This window comes from Macrotis lagotis, chromosome 4 (assembly GCF_037893015.1).
Source record: "Macrotis lagotis isolate mMagLag1 chromosome 4, bilby.v1.9.chrom.fasta, whole genome shotgun sequence".
Taxonomy (NCBI): Eukaryota; Metazoa; Chordata; class Mammalia; order Peramelemorphia; family Peramelidae; genus Macrotis; species Macrotis lagotis.
In genome coordinates this window covers 49,144,510-49,164,755 of record NC_133661.1, presented here as the reverse complement: position 1 = coordinate 49,164,755, position 20,246 = coordinate 49,144,510, and the positions used below count along the sequence as shown (strand labels likewise).

The 20,246-nt window shown below is 44.3% G+C and overlaps 1 protein-coding gene across 1 annotated transcript; it reads left to right on the top strand.

Moving 5' to 3' along the window:
* Nucleotides 1-6,237: 6,237 nt before the first annotated feature.
* LOC141520835 (cytochrome P450 1A1-like) lies at nucleotides 6,238-19,370 on the top strand. The gene is made up of 7 exons (XM_074232713.1): nucleotides 6,238-6,338; nucleotides 12,232-13,093; nucleotides 14,492-14,618; nucleotides 15,843-15,932; nucleotides 16,032-16,155; nucleotides 16,510-16,596; nucleotides 16,933-19,370. Exons 2-7 carry the CDS (start codon nucleotides 12,257-12,259, stop codon nucleotides 17,216-17,218), a joined length of 1,551 nt encoding a protein of 516 aa, XP_074088814.1. The 5' UTR covers nucleotides 6,238-6,338; nucleotides 12,232-12,256; the 3' UTR covers nucleotides 17,219-19,370.
* The last annotated feature ends 876 nt before the right edge of the window (nucleotides 19,371-20,246 follow it).

Genomic DNA, 20,246 nt, shown 5'->3' with positions numbered 1-20,246 from the left:
TTGGGGTGGCTTGTATGTCACACAGCTGGGTGATTGTTGGGTGTACGGGGCTGGATATAGGCTTGGGTGCTCCTGGCTCCAGGGCTGGTGCTCCATCCACTGCACCAACTGGCCATACCTACAATTATTACTATTATTTTTTTAATTTTAATTTTAATTTTTTTCTCTCCCCTTTATTGCTCAAGTGAGTCTATATTTTTTGGGGGGGTATTTTGTTTACTCTTAAACAAGAATATTTTATTAATGTATAAAAAACATTGTACAAAATGAGAATAAATAAATATTAAATTAAAAAATGAAAAGGTGAATTTTATCCCCGCAAAGTGATTTGAAAATATGGGGATACAATTGGTTACTTGTATCAAGGACACATTCTTCCCTCCACTTCAGCACAGATTCAGGATTCCCTACCACTTCTCTTCACCCACTATCACTCCATTTCCAGTGACTCCCTGGTCCCCTCCCCCAAGCAGATTGTCTCCATTGATCTGAGTTCATACTATGGAATCCTAGCCAAAGAGCTTCTCACGCAAACCTGGACAACCTTTGACCCAGGATTGGACATTCTGCTCCAAGCCAAAGGCCCTTTAATCTCCTGTCCTGGTCACAGGTGCTTAAATTCCTTTCCTCCCTTTCTTTTCCCCATCCACACACCACCCCATACCTTGAACTCTCTGACCAAAGAACTGTGGAAAAGAGAGAGAAGCAGAAGCCTAAGCCTCTGGCCTCAGGGCCATGTGTTATTGGCTCCAGATAGGTTGACTGAAGAAGTTGTTTTACCTCGAATTGTAAAGAAGAACAATGATTGGGGGGCAGTGATCCTGCAAAAGACTATACTTTAGGAGACTCTAGATGGGCCTGAGAAAGGGTTGGGTTTCTTTAAAGTTCTACCATCATCCTCAAGTACCATATGATCCTATATAAGATGAGGAATCTGGGAGGAATATGGGAGACTGGACAAAGAAGGCAAGTCCTGGAATAAGCCATAATGTAGGGTCTTGGGCTTAGGGAATCATGAGAACATAGGTATAGAACTGGAAAGGCCTTTAGAGTTCACATAATCCAACCTCTTTTGTTGTTGTTCATTTTTTTAAAAAGATTTTATTTTGAGTTTTGTCATTTTTCCCCTATTCTTGCTTCCCCCCCCCCGCCTCCACAGAAGGCATTCTGTTAGTCTTTACATTGTTTCCATGGTATATACTGATCTCAGTTGAATGTGATGAGAGAGAAAACATATCCTTAAGTAAGAAAAATAAAGTATAAGGGATAGCAAAATTACATAATAATGGTTTTTTCCCTAAATTGAAGGTAATAGTCTTTGGTCATTATTTAAAAAAAATTTGCAAGGCAATGGGGTTAAATGACTTGCCTAAGGTCACACAACTAGGTAAGTATTAATCGATCTGAGGGCGGATTTGAATTCAAGTCCTCCTGATTCCACTGTGTCATCTAGCTACCCCCATTCTTTATTTTTGAAGATAATCAATGACATCATGGGTAATGAATTGTATTTAAGTGAGGCAAAACTGCACAAAGTCAGCAGCCTCATTCTCCCTTCCAGTCACCAAAGTCTAATGGTAAGACTAATGTCAAGATAACTAGTGATGCACCTCTCAGACTGGTCAAAATGACCAGAAAGGACAATGATCATTGTTGCAAGGGTTGTGGGAAATCTGGGATACTATTACATTGCTGGTGGAGTTGTGAACTCATTCAATCTTTCTGGAGAGCAATTTGGATCTGTGTCCAAAGGGCAACAAAAATGTGCATACCCTTTGATCTAGCAATACCACTACTGGGTCTAAACCCTGAAGAGATGATGAAAAAGGGTAAAAACATCACTTGTACAAAAATATTCATAGCAGCCCTGTTTGTTGTGGCAAAGAATTGAGTGAATGTCCTTCAATTATGGAATGGCTTAGCAAACTGTGGTATATGTATGTGATGGAACACTATTGTTCTATTAGAAACCAGGAGGGATGGGAATTCAGGGAAACCTGGAGGGATTTGCATGAACTGATGCTGAATGAGATGAGCAGAACCAGAAAAACACTGTACACCCTAACAGCAACATGGGGGCGATGATTAACCTTGATAGACTTGCTCATTCCATCAGTGCAACAATCAGGGACAATTTGGGGCTGTCTGCAACGGAGAATACCATCTGTATCCAGAGAAAGAGCCTTGGAGTTTGAACAAAGACCAAAGACTATTTACCTTTAATTTAGGAAAAAACTGATATCTTATTGTCTGATCTTGTTATCTCTTATACTTTATGTTTCTTCCTTAAGGATATGATTTCTCTCATCACATTTAATTTGGATCAATGTATACCATGGAAACAATGTAAAGACTGACAAATTGCCTTCTGTGGGGGGGGGGGAGGGAGGGAAGTAAGATTAGGGGAAAAATTGTAAAACTCAAAATAAACAAAATCTTCATAATTAAAAAAAAAAGATAACTAGGAATGGCCCAGGATGCAATGGATGACCTTGGCACCTCTGATATCCAACCAAGTTTTAAGGACTTCATGGCTATTGGGACAAAGTGTTCTCTGCCCATTCTATTGAAGGAAGTCTTCACATACTTAGAAATTCCCCTATTTCCCAGAAGAGGAGGCTGAGGCTTAGAAAAGTAAAACGACTTGTTTTAAACCTCACAGCCCATACAAAATAGCATGGTATGAGGAAGTGAGGATTGGCCATAACATGAGATGGGACCAGAGATCAAATCCTTCTGACATTGCATTGGTGAACAGGGACAATTCATTTAATATCCCTTGGTCTCTGTTTTCTTTTTTATAAAATGAGGATAAGAATAACCAAATTACTTCACAGGGTGCTGGAATTCAAACAAGCTAATAAATGGAAGAATGTTTAAAAAATCAAATTTAAATAAGATCTATTGAGACTCAATTCTTCTCAATCCCAGTCTAATGAGCTGAATGTCTCCTGTACCCAGTGCAGGTCTTGCAACTGTTCAAGATGGGAAAGCCCATTTTCCTCATTGGTGTCAGTGTAAACCTCAGGCTGTTCTTTAAGCATATAAATAATTTGTGGATTTATTGAATTCTCCCAGAGCTTATATTTGGGCAGATTATTTCAATGGTTAGTCACAGTCTGAGTCTTAATTCTTGTCATAAACTAATTCCTAATTTTGTCACTAATTGATCCTAAACTTTGGCCCATCCTAAGTCATAATGCCCATTAATTCTGACCCCAGTTTCCAAAATCCATTGTCTTTATGAAACAGCCTGGTCCCCCCAATTGTATCTGCAAGTCTGGGCCTTTACAGTTGTGTAAACAAACTGAATAAAGACCATCCTGAGAAAGCAAGAAACTGGTCTGGCTATCTCTCTAAGAGAACTGCCATTTTGCTAAGGGAGAAGCCTCAATGTTTTATATGTCTCAATCATATCTAATAACATAAAATATCAAGTCAAAGTAGGAAACAGTTGTCTTGCTGGTAATTGGATCCTTGTCAGTTCTGACATAGAACAGACCTTATGGTAGTAATCAGTGACACCTTTATGCACTATTGTGTAACCTGATTGGTTGGCTGCCAAAATTTTACGACCCTTTGTGAGATTTCTATAAATACTTTTTCCTTATTAAGCTCTTGGCATCTTTTGTGATATCATTCATTCATGGGCTCAGCAAGATCCTAAAGATAAACTTTTTGATTTTTCTTTTTTAGCCAAAGGAAATCATAATTAACAATAGACAGACAGACAGATGGGACAGATGGAACAGATAGATGATAGATGGACAGGCAGACAGAAAGACAGATACACAAATAGACAGAAAGGTAGGTAGGCAGGTAGATAGGACAGATAGCTAGCTAGCTAGCTAGACATAGACAGATTGATAGTTTGTGCAACCAGGTGGTGCAGTGGGTAGAGCCCTGGCTTTGGAATCAGAAGGATGGGAGTTCGAATGTGGCCTCAGACACTTGCCACTTACTAGCTGTGTGACCTTGGGCAAGTCACTTAACTCTGATTGCCCTTAATCCAGGGCCATCTCCAGTCGTTCTGATTCCTATTTGGCCACTGGACAAAGATGGTTCTGGAGGAGAAAGTGATGCTGATGACTTAGCACAGCCCCCCCCCCACTCAAGTCATGGCATCATCTCCCTGATGTCATGGTTTTATTATAAATGATAGATTGGGGGCAGCTAGGTGGTGCAGTAGATAGAGCACCAGCCCTGGAGTCAGGAGTCAGGAGGACCTGAGTTCAAATTTGACCTCAGACAGTTAATAATTGCCCAGCTGTGTGACCTTGGTCAAGTCACTTAAGTCCATTGCCCGGCAAAAGCTGAAACAAATGATTGATTGATAGATGGGCAGACAGATCGATAGACAGTACAGTCAGCAGCCAGATAGTAGGCATGGCTAGATCGGACAGGCAGATGGGGAGGGACTTACATCCCAGTGTGGCTGTTGCTTGCATGTGTGACCCGCACTTATGGCATATGCGTCAGCAAGCACTTATGAAGCGCTTACTGTATACCAAACCCTGCTATTGCCTGTGCCCGGTCTCCCTGGATGCCAGTACGTTTAGGAGGCCCCTCCGCCGCTCCCCGGGCAGCCCCTGCCCCGGCCTTCCTGGAAATTCTTCGCAACTTGCTGACCTGGCCCTTTAAGAGCGGCCTGCCCGCCCCTCCCCCGCCCTCCTCCCCTCCCTCCTCCTCCTCCCTCTTCCTCCTCCCCCTCCCCTTGCGTGACCAGGTGGCCGGTGCCCGCCCTCGCCGCGGCTTCTCACGCAACTTGGCCTCGCGCGTGCCAGAGGTCGGGCCGGCCACCGCGGGGCACGGGGGCAGGGGCGCGCCTTTCCAGCGGTCTGCCGCCAAGATGCCCACGGCGTGCGTGTGCACGTGTGTGCGTGTTTGTGTGTGTATGCGCGTGTGTATGTGTGCGTGTGTGTGCATGTGTGTGCGTGTTTGTGTGTGCATGTGTGCGCGTGTGTGTGCATGTGTGCGTGTTTGTGTGTGTGTGTGGCTATGTGTGTGCATGTATGCGTGCGTTTGTGTGTGCGTGTGTGTCTGTGTGTGTGCGCGCCCCAGCTCTGGGGGGCTCCCCGAGGTCTTTGGGGCGAGGTGTCCTAGAGGGGCCCCGTCCGCCCCGCCAGCTCTTCCCGCTTGGAGATCCTTCCCGACTCCCTCACGCCCCCTCCCCAGGTGCTGCTTGTCCCCCAAACACAGAAAAATCAGCTTTTTTTTTTTACCAATGTGTTGTGAGAATTTCTATTCGGGAAATGTCGGCCCGGCCGTCCCCGGGCCCTGCCCAGACCCCGGGTGCTCTTGGACGTGGAGACCTGCGTCCACCCGAGGGGGCCCCTCCGGGTGAGGGGCCCCGAGAGGAGAGTGCCCCAGAGTTGCCTTAGCAGAAGGGGCAGACTGCAGGGGCTCTAAGAGGGGGGCAGCGTCGGCCTGGCGGGGGTGCCCACCCAGCGCAGGGGTCACGGGGAGCCAGCTCCTTTGCCCTCCTTCCTCCCCACCCCCCAGGCTGTCTGACTCCGGGGTCGGGGGTCCCGGGTCCGGATGAAGCTCTCAGGCGAGCCTGCGCGCGCTGGAAGCCGAGCCATGCTCCGGTCGTTTCTGGGGGGCGCCCCCTCCCGCTCTGGCCCGGGGGCTCGCGACGTGGAAGGGAGCAGCCTCGGCCCACGAAGAGCCCACTGTGCGCCTAAGCCCGTCGCATCTGCCCCGTACCTGGGGGTCCTCGTGGCTGGGCGAGGGGCCGGGCGGCGAGGGTGGTGCTGATGGACAGGGACAGAGGCGCTCCTTGGGGAGCGCTGGGGAAAGGATCCCCAGAGATCAGCACCTCCCGCTTCACCCTAAAACTCAAGAAATGTGAGGGCGATGCTTCCACCGTACCCCAGGTTGCACTGCCACCCCGCACCCCCCGAAAACTTGGAGGTCTACCTACACTTGAGGGTTCATTCTTAGTAAGGGGACCCAAGAGAAGGGGATCCTGAGAGTGCCCGACCCCTGCCCTGGAACCAGGGCGCCCCCTAGTGAGAGAGGATGCCCCCCTGCCCCCTGCCAATAATTCTAGAGGGATGCCCAACATCCCTGTTCTCCAACTCGGGGTACAGACGCCTCTCAGCCGACCCCCAGCAGCTCGCCCCGCCCCGTCAGAGGGCGTAGCCGAAACGTAGCCGATCGCCCCAGCCAATGAGGATGAGGCGGGGTGCATATAAAGTTTTGTTGCACGCTCCCTTCTGCACATCTTCTAAAGAGGTGACTGCTTCTTGGCATCCTTCGGTCAAGACTGAGGAGATCGAGCCCTCGGGCATACACTTCTCCGATTCTCAGCCCAGGCTGACCCCCGTCAGGCCCAGGTAAGTGCTGGGGTCCTCCCCACTTTCCCTCAACAATGCCAGAAAACAGCTCTCTGATTCATCATTGCAGGGCACCCAAGACTGGGAGTCATCAGATTTTAGAGCAGGAACTGCTCTAAGAGAAAAGAGAAGAAAAGCAAGTTTTCACACAGGTCAAATGACTTATCCAAGGTCATTCAGGTAGTCCCATTGGGCCAGAGTCAAAACATGGCTGTCCTGACTCACAGTCCCATTCTCCTATAACTCTAAAAGACAGGGTTTTGCAGTAAATCTACAGATAATAGAGTGGAAAGAATACTAGATTGGAATCTAGTGAGGTTGGGGATTGAATTGGGGGTGGGGGGGAATGAATCCTAGCTTTGCCCTTCACCAGCTTCCATGATCCTGGGCAAGGGCATCAGTTTTTCTTAGACTCAGTTTCATTATCTGTAAAATGGAGGTGATAATACCTACATTACTTATTTCACAGGGTTATTGTGAGAAATGGATTTTCATAAGCCTTAGAGCTCCATATACATGGGATATTATTACATCATTATTATCAATCAACATGGATTAAATGCCTACTGTGCCAGGCATGTGTCTCAGGCCTCCAAGGTACCCATTCCAGCTGTGGCACAGCCTCCAAGGATCTCTGAGGGATAATCCTGTGTTTTTTTTCCTAGTCCCTCTGTTCTTTAATTGGCTGAGGATAAGGATACACTGGGAGTTCTGCCTTTCCCAAGTGTTAACTTAAAAGAGGGTAGGGGTGGCTAGGTGGTACAGTGGATAGAGCACTGGCCCTGGAGTCAGGAGTACCTGAGTTCAAATCCTGTCTCAGACACTTAATAATTACCTAACTGTATGGCCTTGGGCAAGCCACTTAACCCCATTGCCTTGCAAAAACCTAAAGAAAAAGCAAAAGCAAAAACTTAAAAGAGGGTAGAGGAGCTGGAAGAATCACATCTGCCAGATTATACCTTCTTATCCCTCTTTTTTTTTTAAATCAACATTATTTTCCTGGTCTAAGCTGACAGTATAATGTATTACAGTAGTTAGGGACACTGTTTTAAAGGGAAGCCTTAACTAGTTAGAGCACATTAAAAGGCATATATTTGGTTTGGTGAGGGATCTCAAGTCTATTTTATAAGGATCAAGTGATTGTCTAGTCCAATCTCCTCTCTTTCCCTGATATTGTCATATATTGAACAGTATCTTCAGGCAGTTGAGGGGATGTCATGTAAAAGAGATTAGACTTCTGTTTGACCGAAGAAGACAGAAGTAGAAATGATGATGTATATGGAGGTTGCAGAGGCAGATTTAAATGATGTTAAAAAAAATTTTTTTCTAACAATGGAGCTGTCCAAATGCAGAATATGCTGCCTCAGAAAGGAGCCTCCATTCCACCCTACTCTATAACTGTGGGTCTTTAAATAGAGAGCTATATGACAATATCAGGGAAAGAGAGGGGATTCCATTTAGGTACCTATGGGACATTTGAGCATCCTTCCAACTTTGAGATTTCATGAGTCTTTGTAGTGTAACAAAATCCTCTAGAGTAGGAGTAATGAAACTTAAATTCTAGTCTCATCTTGGCCACTAAATAATTTAGAGAGTCCCTGGCTTTCTCTGAACCTCAGTTTCCCATACCAGTAAAAACGAAGCAGTTGAGGGGAAGCTAGGTGGTACAGTGGATAGAGCACCAGCCCTGGAGTCAGAAGTACCTGAGTTCAGATCCAGGCTCAGACCCTTAATAACTTAATAACAAGCCTAGCTGTGTTGCCTTGGGCAAGCCACTTAACCCTATTGCCATGCAAAAAAAAACAAAAACCAACTAAAAGAAAAAAAGAAAAAATGAAGCAGTTGGATTCAATTATCTAACATTCAACTTCATTTAACTTCAATAAGATATCAGGCTAAATAAGTGTGTGCATGTGGGTGCTGATCTTACTATCCTCAGAGCTAGTTACATATAGTAACATTCATAAAAATGAAAAAATTCATAAAAATGAAAACATCCCAACTCTTAAAGATGTTACCAATCTATTTCAAAAAAGAAATTACATGCTTTAGAGTAAAGGTGATGAAGACTTGATGCTTTAGAGAAGAACTCACCAGTGTCTATACTTATTCCCATATACTGGGTTTAACCATGACCTTTAGTGGATTGTTGTTATTCAGTCATATCATTCACACCCAACTCTTTGTGACCCTATTTGAGGTTTTCTTGGCAAAGTATTGGAGTGGTTTGCCCTTGCTGAGGCAAAATTCTGAGCTTAGAAATTTCTTCCAAAAAAAAAAAAGATTGGCTGTTATCTGCCATGCCTAGTCTGAGTAGGATCTTAGAGGCTTTCTCTAACACAATTCCTTGGCCATCCTATTCTCAACCAGCATCTTAACTTTTGGGAAAGAGTTAGGGGTTTTTCACTGGTCACTGAACTCTTTGGGTTAGTCCTATGACTTAAGATCATCTGTGTCTTAAAGTCAGATGCCATGTTCCTAAGAATCCATTGTGTCTCCTTTTCTTCCTACCATGATGGAAAAACTGAAAGGGATGGCATACCTATGGTCTAGGGGGGCCACTGAGCCAGATCTAGAAACTAAGTGAGGCTAGGAGGTTTCCCAACTTCTCAAATGGTGCTGTTTCTACAACATTCTACAACAAATGAATCTTCTGCTTGCAAGTAGGCCAGATACTCAGACAGATTCCCAGGGCTGTGTGCAAAACTGGCTGTCTTCTGATGTCTGCCTCTTTGTTGTTGCTCCTGAGAGCCTGGTAGCTGTACTGGCATTCACTTCTGTTGAGTTTTTTCTTAAAGTAGCACCCTTTGTCCAGAATTCCAAGCAGGAATTTGCTTGCAGCTTCAATCAGCAGAAAACTTTTAGTGGATTCCCTTTCCTTTGGTGACTGGTTGATAGAGTAATATCTTTTTTTTTTTTTTAGATTTTTGCAAGGCAAACAGGGTTAAGTGGCTTGCCCAAGGCCACACAGCTAGGTAATTATTAAGTGTCTGAGACCGGATTTGAACCCAGGTACTCCTGACTCCAGGGCTGGTGCTCTATCCACTACGCCACCTAGCCGCCCCTAATTAATTATAAGATGGTTTTTTTTTTTTTGTTAGGTTTCTGCAAGGCAAATGGGGTTAAGTGGTTTGCCCAAGGCCACACAGCTAGGTATTTATTAAGTGTCTGAGACCGGATTTGAACCCAGGTACTCCTGACTCCAAGGCCAGTGCTTTATCTATTAAACCACCTAGCCACCCCTGATAGAGTAATATCTTATCATTCACTCATTTATTTAAGCAAACTATGGACTGGATTTCTCCACCCAAGGGATTGACTCATCTTTTATTTTTTTTAATGAGCTCATCAGATCATCCTCTTTCACCATCTTTTCCCCATATTTCCACCCTGACCCCACTAAAAGGGAGCTAGCCACAGATTTTGTATTGTGCTTTACATGCTGTATGACAAGGATCATGGCCCAGTTTCAAAGTTTTGGTAAATGCAATGGCCCCCATTTCAATAGAATTGAAGAAAACTGAGTGCAGCTACGTGATGTAGTAGATAGAGCACTGGCCCTGGAGTCAGCAGTACCTGAGTTCAAATCCTGTCTCAGACACTTAATAATAACCTAGCTGTGTAGCCTTGAGCAAGCCACTTAACCCCATTTGCCTTGCAAAAACCTAAAAAAAAAAAGCTGGCTAGTTCAGCTCTTAATTTCTCTTGGTATACCCTCATTCTGCTCTTACTAGGGTAGTACACAGTACAGAATAGGTCCTTAGGAAACATTTATCATTTAATCGAGCTACTCTCCCTTTTACAGATTGGACTTTAAACAGAAGTGCATATAACTCGGGGTTGTATCTGAGCAGACTTTCCCCAAGGGATCAGGAGTTCAGACTCTTATTCTGTCTCTAAGATATCTCCAGAATAGATTGTTGTTTTTCAGTCATATCAATCACATCCAACTCTTTGGAGACCCCATTAGGGGTTTTCTTGGAAAATATATTGGAGTGGTTTGCTCTTTCTTTTTTCCAGTTCATTTTACAGATGAGGAAACTGAGGCAAATAGGGTCATAAAGTTTGCAAGTATCTGAGGTCAAATTCAAACCCAGAACAATGAGTCATCTTGATTCCAGGTCTGGCACTCTACCTGCCTCGCCATCTAGCTGCCCCCTAGGAGAGATCACATGGGACATTTTGTGTTCCTAACTTCCACAAGTCTCAATATCCCAGGACAGGTTGTTTAATGCTTGTTTTCAGATTTTGGTGATGAGAAAGGTCTCATTTCTTTCCTGACTAAAACTTTGTAGGGATAAGGAAACTGCTTCCCACCTAACCCCCTAGCTATTCCCAAGAGGGCAGGCTACTGGGGCAAGTATCCTGAGGCTGAGGGGAAGACATGTCCTCACATTGAGGAAAAGGTCTCTTGTGTGTTCCCCTGCTTGTTATCCCATTTCCTATTATCTGCTACAGCATCTGCCTTGATGCTATCTCTTAACTGAATTGGAGCAATCAAAGCTGACTGATTTAAGTTCTGGGTTCCTGAATGCAAAATCCTTAGAGTCTCTGAGTCCAGTAAATTTTGAAGTCTTTCATGTGGACCCAGCTCTGTATCTTGTTATTCTGCCAAAGAAATAAGGAGAGAATGGGGGGAGGAGGTGGGGGAAGAGGCAGAGGGGGAGGGGGAGGGGGAGGAGGAAAGTGAGAGGAAAAAGGAGAAGGGGAGATATAAAGGAGGGAGAGAAGGCAAGTCAGAGGCAGAAGGCAGAAGAGGAGGGAGGAAGGGCGGACAGGGGAAGAGGAAAAGGGGGAAAAAAGAACACAGTCTCTTGACCTGGTTAGAGAGAGAGAAAGAGACAAGGCACATATGTGGGAAAATACGTGGGAAAGGTAGAAGACAGTTCCAACCCAGTGGTCAGTTGCTTCAGGAGCCCTAGGTTCCAAGCTTGTTTCTGCTCCTAATTTGTTATGGGATTTGAAACAAGTCAAGTATCTCTAGGACTTTATTTCCTGTTCTATAGGTAGAAGGTCCCTTCCATTTTTGTCATTCTGGGATCCTAAGTGCCAAAATAAATGATGCTATAGTCAGTCAGGAAGGGGTCAGATCTTCTAGGTAGACATTATCAGGGAGGCTTGAATTTGGATTAGGAAGAAAGGAATGAGGATATTTGGGAAGAAGGAAGAGCATGAGCAAAAGAAGGCAGTGTGGACCAGTGGACAGAGCCACAATTTCTAGTCAGAAGACCTGGGGTTTTAAGCCCCAGTTTTGCTACTAACTCAATGGATAATCTTGAACTTGCCTGGTCTTGGTTTCTTCATCTGTAAATGATGGAATTGGACCAGACGAGCTTTAACTTTCCTGCAAGCTGTAAAATTCTATATTCCAAGACTTCTGAGAAGGTGCAGAGGGAGAGGGTGGAAGGAGCCTGGCTTAAGCAGTGGAGCCACTAATTTCAAGTCATCTAAGAAGTCAAGCCCATGGACCTCCCAAGGGGGCAGAGACCACTTGGGCAACTTTTCATCCTCTAAGGGTCACAGGCTGCTTTGGCATTCTGAGGAACCTTCACTGCTTCTGATATAATCTCTACTTCCATTTTTTTTTTTTATTGAGGGAAGCTCAGCAGTAGAAGAGAGTGAAGAGGAAGGGGACTACAGAAATCAAAAGACTTTCCACAATTTCTTTCCTTTGTCACCTTGGAGGGATAGGCCTCAATATTCCTTAGTCCTTGTTCCATGTTCCATACAGTCCTTCTTTATCTGAAGGAATGACAAGTCAGTATCACTCCCTCTGACTTAGCCCCTTTTTCCTATCACTGTTCATCATTGAGTTCATACCATTAGATACCTCCTGAGCCCTCCCCCAGTTCACCATTTACATTGATTTTTCCTACTGCCTTTGTTTCAACAGCTACAGTTTTTGCTAAACACCAAAGATGATGACAAGTGTACTTTCCATGCTGGCATTCCCCAAAGCCTTCACTGTCACAGAGTTCCTTATAGCTTCTACTGTTTTCTGCCTGGTCTTCTGGATAATTGGATCTTACTCTCAAAGGGTCCCCAAAGGACTCAAGAGCCCACCTGGACCCTGGGCTTGGCCTCTGATTGGCAACATCTTGACTCTGGGGAAGAATCCTCATTTGGCTCTGACCCAACTGAGAGAGAAGTATGGGGATGTGATGCAGATTCAGATTGGCTCCACCCCAGTGCTTGTGCTGAGTGGCCTTGACACTATCCGACAGGCCCTGGTGAAGCAAGGGGATGACTTCAAAGGTCGACCTGACCTCTACAGCTTCTCCTTAATTGCAGATGGCGAGTCCATGACTTTTGGTGCTGACTCAGGGGAAGTATGGGCAGCTCGAAAAAAGCTGGCCCAGAATGCTCTGAAGGCCTTCTCTGTGTCCTCCTCTCCATCATCTTCCTCCTGCTACCTGGAGGAGCATGTGAACAAGGAGGCTGAATACTTGATCCATAAGTTCCAGGAGCAGAAGGGACCGTTTGATCCCTTCAGATACATAGTGGTTTCTGTGGCCAATGTTATCTGTGCCATCTGCTTCGGAAAGCGCTATGACCATGAAGATAAAGAACTATTGGATGTTGTCACTCTGAATACTAAGTTTAGCGAGGTTGCTGCCTCTGGGAATCCCGCTGATTTTATCCCTGTACTCCAATACCTTCCCAGCAGCAAAATGGCAGCCTTCCGGGACGTGAATAAGAGAGCGACTAACTTTACTGAAAAGTTGGTGAAAGAACATTACAAGAGGTTTGAAAAGGTACCAAAGGGGAGCTGGGCTGACCTCAAATTTAGCTGGGAGGAAATAGGAATAGAGTATCTTATGAAGTGTGTATGGGAAGGAGGTGATGGGGGTGGTGACAATAAGGAAGTAGTAAAGTCCCTAAGAAACAGACTAGGCTAGATCTTTACCATCTTTTCTGACTTTCCAAGATTTGGGAATAATGTCAAAGAAAGTTCAGAGGGCAGACTATGTCTATAGAAGCTATAGAGTGTAAATATATTTCTACAATAATGCTTTTTCCCTCTGTGATTTCTACCACCATGTCTCTGAGATCAGCTAGTCCAATATCTTCACTTCCCAGAGAAACTAACAAGTTCAGAGAAGGAATTTGATTTGATCAAATCCACACAGAAAATCAAGGGTAGATCTGGGGTTTCCCATATCATTGCCTTGGAATCCTCTTTTCAGAACTTCAGGAAAAAGGCAAATTTTCACTCGAGTGAATTTATGTTTCTACCTCTACCTCTCCAATTCAACTCAAAAAGTGTTGAACATCTTACCTATGGGAGAGATCAGCACTTGAACTCCCTTCCCTATTCCCAGTTCAGAGGACCTGGCTAGCATTCCCAAGGAGCAGTGATTATGTTTCCTGGTGGAGGAGCTCTTATTGACCTTCCCTCTGTCATTGGGAGCCTGAGAGTTTGGGTCAGCCAGTTGAGCCAAGCAGTGAATGTCTATTGAGCACTCTGGGGAATTTCAAGAGGTAGAAGCCTTAGTCTTTGCTATGTTTGAGTGCACATATAGTCTGGTTGCAGAGAAAAGACTAGCAATTAATATCAAGTATTCTTGGGTAGAGCATCAGCCCTGGAGTCAGGAGGGTCTAAGTAAGTACAAAGATGGCCTCAGACACTTATTAGCTTTGTGACCCTGGACAAGTCACTTAACCCTGATTATCTCTTTTTAAAAAAAATTAGGTATTTTTACATACAGCCATATGAGTGCATCCTAGAAGAATTTGGAAAAGGACAAGATTGTTGAAGGCTCAGAGAGATGAGAGAAAGTGTTCTAGAAGTAGTAGGAACTTTCTTGGACTTGGGAGGATAGGTAGGATTTAGTTAGGAAAGGAATATACATTTCTTTTTTTTTGTTTGTTTTTGCAAGGCAAATGGGGTTAAGTGGCTTGCCCAAGGCCACACAGCTAGGTCATTATTAAGTGTTTGAGACTGGATTTGAACCCAGGTACTGCTGACTCCAGGGCTGGTGCTTTATCCACTACGCCACCTAGCCGCCCCCAGGAATATACATTTCAGGGAGGGAGGCTAGCTTGAGAGAAGGTTCAGAAATGAGAAGGAAAGGAGAGGAGCAAATTGGTCAGAGCAGCAGCTGGATGCTTGCCATCTTGTTTACCCTAACTCTCCAGCCTTGTCTCACTAGGGCTGCATCCGGGACATCACAGATAGCTTAATTGAACATTGCCAGGAAAAGAAGTTGGATGAGAATGCCAATGTCCTGCTTTCAGAAAAGAAGACTGTCAACATTGTCTTGGACCTTTTTGGAGCTGGTAAGAGACTCCTTCCATCCTGCCTCCACATGGCCAGTCCCACTGCAACCTTAGTCACAGCTGGGAGGTTGACCAGGATTTCCTTTGGTTCCTCCCCTCCTCTGAGATGTCAGGCACTGTCCTTCACAGTCATCTATGACTCCTTTATCCCATATTTCTTTCTACCCTCTTCTCTATCAGAACATACCTGTGTTTTCTATCTTTCCTGACCTACTTTTAACTGATCCCTAGCTAGAAAAGATCTGGTAGACTGGGTCATCCTAAGGTGCTCATGTCTGATAAGTACTTCATTTGTTCCCTCCTCCTAGAGGTATGTACTTATATTTGATCTAGAGAAACAAAGCCCCAATGGTGAAATTCCAGGCAGGTCAGGTTGGAAATATTTGGAGGATAAAAGAATTCTTTCTGGTATTCTTAAAAGCATATATATAGTATTGGCAGCCCACTTGTCTATGGATAAAGCTGGTCTTTCCCAGGGTCCATAGAACTTCCAGCCTTGCTATTTTTCAAGACTTCCAAATCTGAATTTAGAGGAAAACCAGTCATCTTAATATCAGATTCAGCCATGGCTTTCAGTATATGCCTATAGTCATCAAGACACCCTTATTTAGGGATAAGTTCTGCCCCAGCAAAGTCCTAGGGGAGTTTTGTCTCATACCTTTGGGCCTCAGGGATCATGGAGCAAAATTTTCCCCACAAAGTCTTCTTGAGATCTTGCCATGGGAACTAATTAAGAGATATATGACATCCAACAAGGATCTGAAGATGGCAGACTTTTGTTGTTCCATACTTGGGAGGCCCTTTAGATAACCAGTGCCAGTTCTACCATGAAGTACCAGTGACACAAGACAAGTCCCTTAGTCTCTGTGGGCCTCAATTTTCTCCTCTATAAAATGAGAATAAGGACTATTCTCCTTATGTCATAGGAGTGTAGTAATAATCTAAGGGCCTAACACTGGTGTAAGCCTTTGGAAAGATTATACCATATCACCCAAAAATGGAACTAAGTGTCTGAAGCACTGGCCTTGGGGTCAGGAGACAGAGTTCAAACCTTGTTTTAGACACAATTAACTAATCTCTCTCAGGCCCAGTTTACTTATGTATAAAATAGGGGAAATCCTAACACAGTGTAAGGCACCACAAGCTAATATATGTAAAACTTTGAAGCTCTATGGATGGTGGCTATAATTCTTGTGACTATTATTTCCCTTCTGCTCTATCCAGGCTTTGACACCATCACCACAGCTATTTCCTGGAATCTCATGTACCTTGTGGCAAATCCTGAGGTGCAGAAGAAGGTTCAGGAGGAGCTGGGTAGGTGCTATGGGGGGCAAAGCCTTCCTTGACTCTGTCTAGGGAGCCCCTCAGGACCCAAAGGGAGTTTTGCCCCTTTGACTCTCCTTTGTTCTGCAGACACAGTGATTGGCAGAGATCGGTGGCCCAAGCTCTCTGACAAACCTCAGCTGCCCTATATGGAGGCCTTTATCCTGGAAACCTTCAGACACTCTTCCTTCCTCCCCTTTACCATCCCACACAGGTGAGACCTTGTAAATTAGAGGATGGGCTAGTCACTCCCAAGTTTCACATTCTCCTTAGTATCTAGAAGTCACCAGGAACAAGACAAAAAGAGGCCACTGTGGGAAGAGGGGGATTATGGGAGGAGAATCATTTCCCATCCATAAGTCTAAATGTTTCTGGGACAGAATGAGGGAGGTCAGAGAAGTGGGTGCCATGACCTATGTTCCCTGAGTCATTATCAAGGGGAGAGGAACAGTGGTAATGGCAGTCAGGGGTGTCTGCAAAGAGAAGCAGTGAGGAGCCATAGGAACATACCCATGTCACCTCCCCAACTACCTCTTGAGTCTAATAAGAGGTTTCTTGCCCCATTCAGCACCACCAGAGACACAACTTTGAACAATTTCTACATTCCCAAGGGATGCTGTGTCTTTGTGAACCAATGGCAGATTAACCATGACCAGTAAGTGAATCCTGGGACCTGATTGGGGTATTGGTGGAGAGCCTTGGGCCTGTCAAATGATTATCATCATCAGTAAGGTATAAAGTTAAGGACCTCCTCAGTGCAAAGTCTCCTGGGTCACCCTTAAGAGGTTAGGCCTTGAACCTGGAGTCTAGACTGGGTCAACCCCCCCCAACCCCCCCCCCAGAAAAGAGCTTACGGGGTGGGTACCCACTCACAAGCGTAGCCCTTGCTTCCCAGTTCCACAGATCTCAGTCTGGCTCTATATCTCTCAAACCCTTGTTTGGAGGCCCTGCCCTATCTCCCAAATTCCCATTTCATCTGTTGTTCCTCCAGGAAAATATGGGGGGACCCATCAGTATTCCGACCAGAGCGATTCCTCAGTGCAGATGGCACCATCAACAGGGCCCTGAGTGAGAAGGTGATCACATTTGGCCTGGGGAAAAGGAAGTGCATTGGAGAGACTATTGCCCGGTGGGAAGTCTTCCTCTTCTTGTCCATCCTGCTGCATCAGATGGAGTTCACTGTTCCCTCTGGAGTGAAGGTAGACCTGACCCCAACCTATGGATTGACCATGAAACATGCCAGCTGTGAACACTTTCAGGCTAAGCTACGTTCTTAGGAGGACTGAAGGCTCCGGATATTATGTTGTCATTTTCCCTAGCCTGCCCCAATGGACAAGAGGGAGACTTCAGGCTGAAGCCGATGAATACTTGCCCAGTTCCTGATGTCCCTTAGAGAGAGGTTGTTCACCCTGCAATCCCTGACTTTTCCTCCTGAATCCCAGGATCCTACCCTCTCTAGTGGGGATTAGGATTCCCACTAATAGAATGCTTTTATGCTGTTCTTTGCTTTAAGAGGCCTGGTTGGGGATGGGAGAGTCCCTGGACCTCTGAAAACTTCAGGCAAGGTCTTTGAGATATGAGAGAAGACATGGGACCAGTCATCAGAATTGGCCCATTCCATCAGAGTTTGAGCAGATTTGTAGGCCCTTTTGTAGACAAATCAAGATGGGTCCAACAAAGACATCTGCCAGGTTGGAACTCGGTAGACAAAGCATGCCTATGTATGGGTCAATCCTAGCTTCAGAAAAATGCTCTATATCACCACAAGCTTGAGCAAGTCATGGGCAGCACCTTTCTTACAGTAGCATGGGTCCAGTAAGCTCCTACAAGACCAGTTTAGGTCATATTGGTCCAGTGAGCTCCTCGGGGAGGACCATCTTTCTTCCACCTTCACCATAAGCACTTGTCTTTTGGTGACTCTTAGACATTTCTCTGAAGAGCAAGTGATTGAGAGGTACTAATAAGAAGTTGGAAGAGTGAGAATAGAAGGTCCAGGGCCCTGTGACCATGTCATCTTTTTGGGTCAAGCCCTCAGAATCTTAGTATTAACATACTGCATATTGTTTGGGAAAGGACCATTGGTACAATGGAAGGATTTGACTTTTTTCCCATTGGGTCCCAGAATGGAAGTTACAAGGAGGTGAATTTCAATTTAATATAAGGAAGAGCTTCCATATGATCAGGAATAGCCCAAAGTGGAATGTTCTAGCTCAGGCAATTGGGAGCACACCGTAACTGATGGTTAGATGACCAATTGGTAGAAATATTGAAGTGGGGATTCCTGCTCAGGTATGAATTGGACTGGATGACTTTTCAGCCCTAAGAGTCTATGGTGGAGAAAAGAGTAACTCCAACATCTATATGATTTATGTTACCCGTTCATGTAATAATAAAGATGCATCCAGAAACACTGAAGCAGAAGTTTGTAAACCTCAGCCTTAAACATGTAGTCCTTTGAGTTTATCACTATGTTTCAGTTCCTGCACTGGCAGGGTTTGAAATAAAGAGAGAATTTTTCACTCTGAACTTATAGGGAGCTTATAGTTTTACGGTGGACAGAAGACCTATGCACGTGAAGCAGTTAAGATAACAATCTGTTATTTGACTGTGTGGTGTACAGTGGCTGCTGAGAGAGAACAATGACAGATAATACAGTATATCACCATTTTATAAACAAACTACATTCTTAAAGTTTTCATCAATAACAACAATAACCAACATTTTAAGGTTTGTACAGCACTCTCCCCACAATCCTCTAAGGTAGGAAATAGGAGGGAAAACCTAGTTATCTCTTGCCTGTGATCCTTAGACATCTCTTAGGCAAGATTCAAATCCAGATCTTCTGATGCTTAGTCCAATGTCCCATCCCATTCTACAACACTGCCTCACGAAAGACGTTTCCATTCAAACAATCTGAGGTATGTGGGTACCCAGCCCTCATAAGCCTATTTAGCCCATAATATACCCGAAGAATAATGGTGATAATAATGATAAGTATAATCTGACCTAGAAAGGACTGTCATTCTACAGATGAGAATCCCACAATATACAAAGAATCCCACAATATACTCCAAGAGTCAGCATTAACCCCTATTCCCCTCCCCCCCTTTTCCCTTGAGTATTTAAGTGAAAGGAAAGGGAGCATAAGAGAAAATCTTTTAAATTTCTGTTCTTTCCATTACTACTACCACTGAAATCCCTTAGAGAATCTTTCCTGGATTGCATAAATTCTTCAAAGATAAATGAGTGTGGGACTGAGAGGGAGAGCACTTCAATTCACCAAAACAATAATCATCAAAACTACTTAGTATGGCCTAAAAACCATACATATGGACCACTTATTTCACTTTTTGCTATACCATAGGTGGTTTTCAAGCAGTTTCCTCCTCTATCCTACCACAAAGTAGAATAAAACCACATATTTACAAATGCCTAAAGTCAAATTCTTTTATATTTAAGAAGAAAATCAGACTCAGGATGTCTTCAGCATTTCATCTTGGAAGTGGATGGTAGGGCTCTCAGATTAGGAATAGAGTAAGAGATGGGATGGGATTGAGGATGTTGCTAAATGAAACTAGTATTGGGCTGGAGAACAAGTGCCATTGGAGGAGGTGGAAGCCTTGAAGACAGAATGAAGAATTACATATTCATGAGATTTAAAGATGAAAGGAGTCTTGATCATTTATTCCTCAGGGTTTGGACCATTGGGGTAATGGACCTCTTTGGAAGTCTGATGAAGTGACTGAACTCTTCAGAACTGTGCTTATCAGTGTGTAACATATTAGATTACACAGAAAGTTAATGATATTGAAATATTTATCTGCATATTTTAAAAATAAGCACAATAAATAAACAATAAACACAAGTTTCCAACATTCACTGAAATCTTTTCATAGACCCCTATGGGGTCCATGAATTCCAGGTTAAGAATCCCTGATCTGGTCATTCCCTTTATTTTATAGACTCAAGTCTCATAGATTTAAGGTCAGAAGGGACATCAAGTTCAATTCCTTCATTTTATGCTCAAATAAGTAAAGTGACTTGCCTAACATCACCGAGTTAGGTACTAGCAGAGCCAGGATCTGATCTGGGATCTTCTGAAACCAAATTTAGTCCTCTTTCTACCAAGAGGGAAATTTCCTTTTCTTCTTTCCTTTTCTTATTACTACACCCTGTGGTAATGTTAGAGACTGGTTGGGTTGGAGGCTGAGGCCCTTACCTTTGGTAAGAGACAGAAAAGAATAGTCATCTGGATTGACTATTCTAGGAAGAGAATCTTTGTAAAAAAATATTCCTAAATTGGAG

Bases quoted from the DNA above. Each gene is read 5' to 3' on its own strand.
- LOC141520835 (XM_074232713.1), top strand. From the start codon at position 12,257: ATGATGACAAGTGTACTTTCCATGCTGGCATTCCCCAAAGCCTTCACT. The intron at 13,094-14,491 runs GTACCAAAGGGG...TTGTCTCACTAG, and splicing joins ATTACAAGAGGTTTGAAAAG to GGCTGCATCCGGGACATCAC. The intron at 14,619-15,842 runs GTAAGAGACTCC...TGCTCTATCCAG, and splicing joins CTTGGACCTTTTTGGAGCTG to GCTTTGACACCATCACCACA.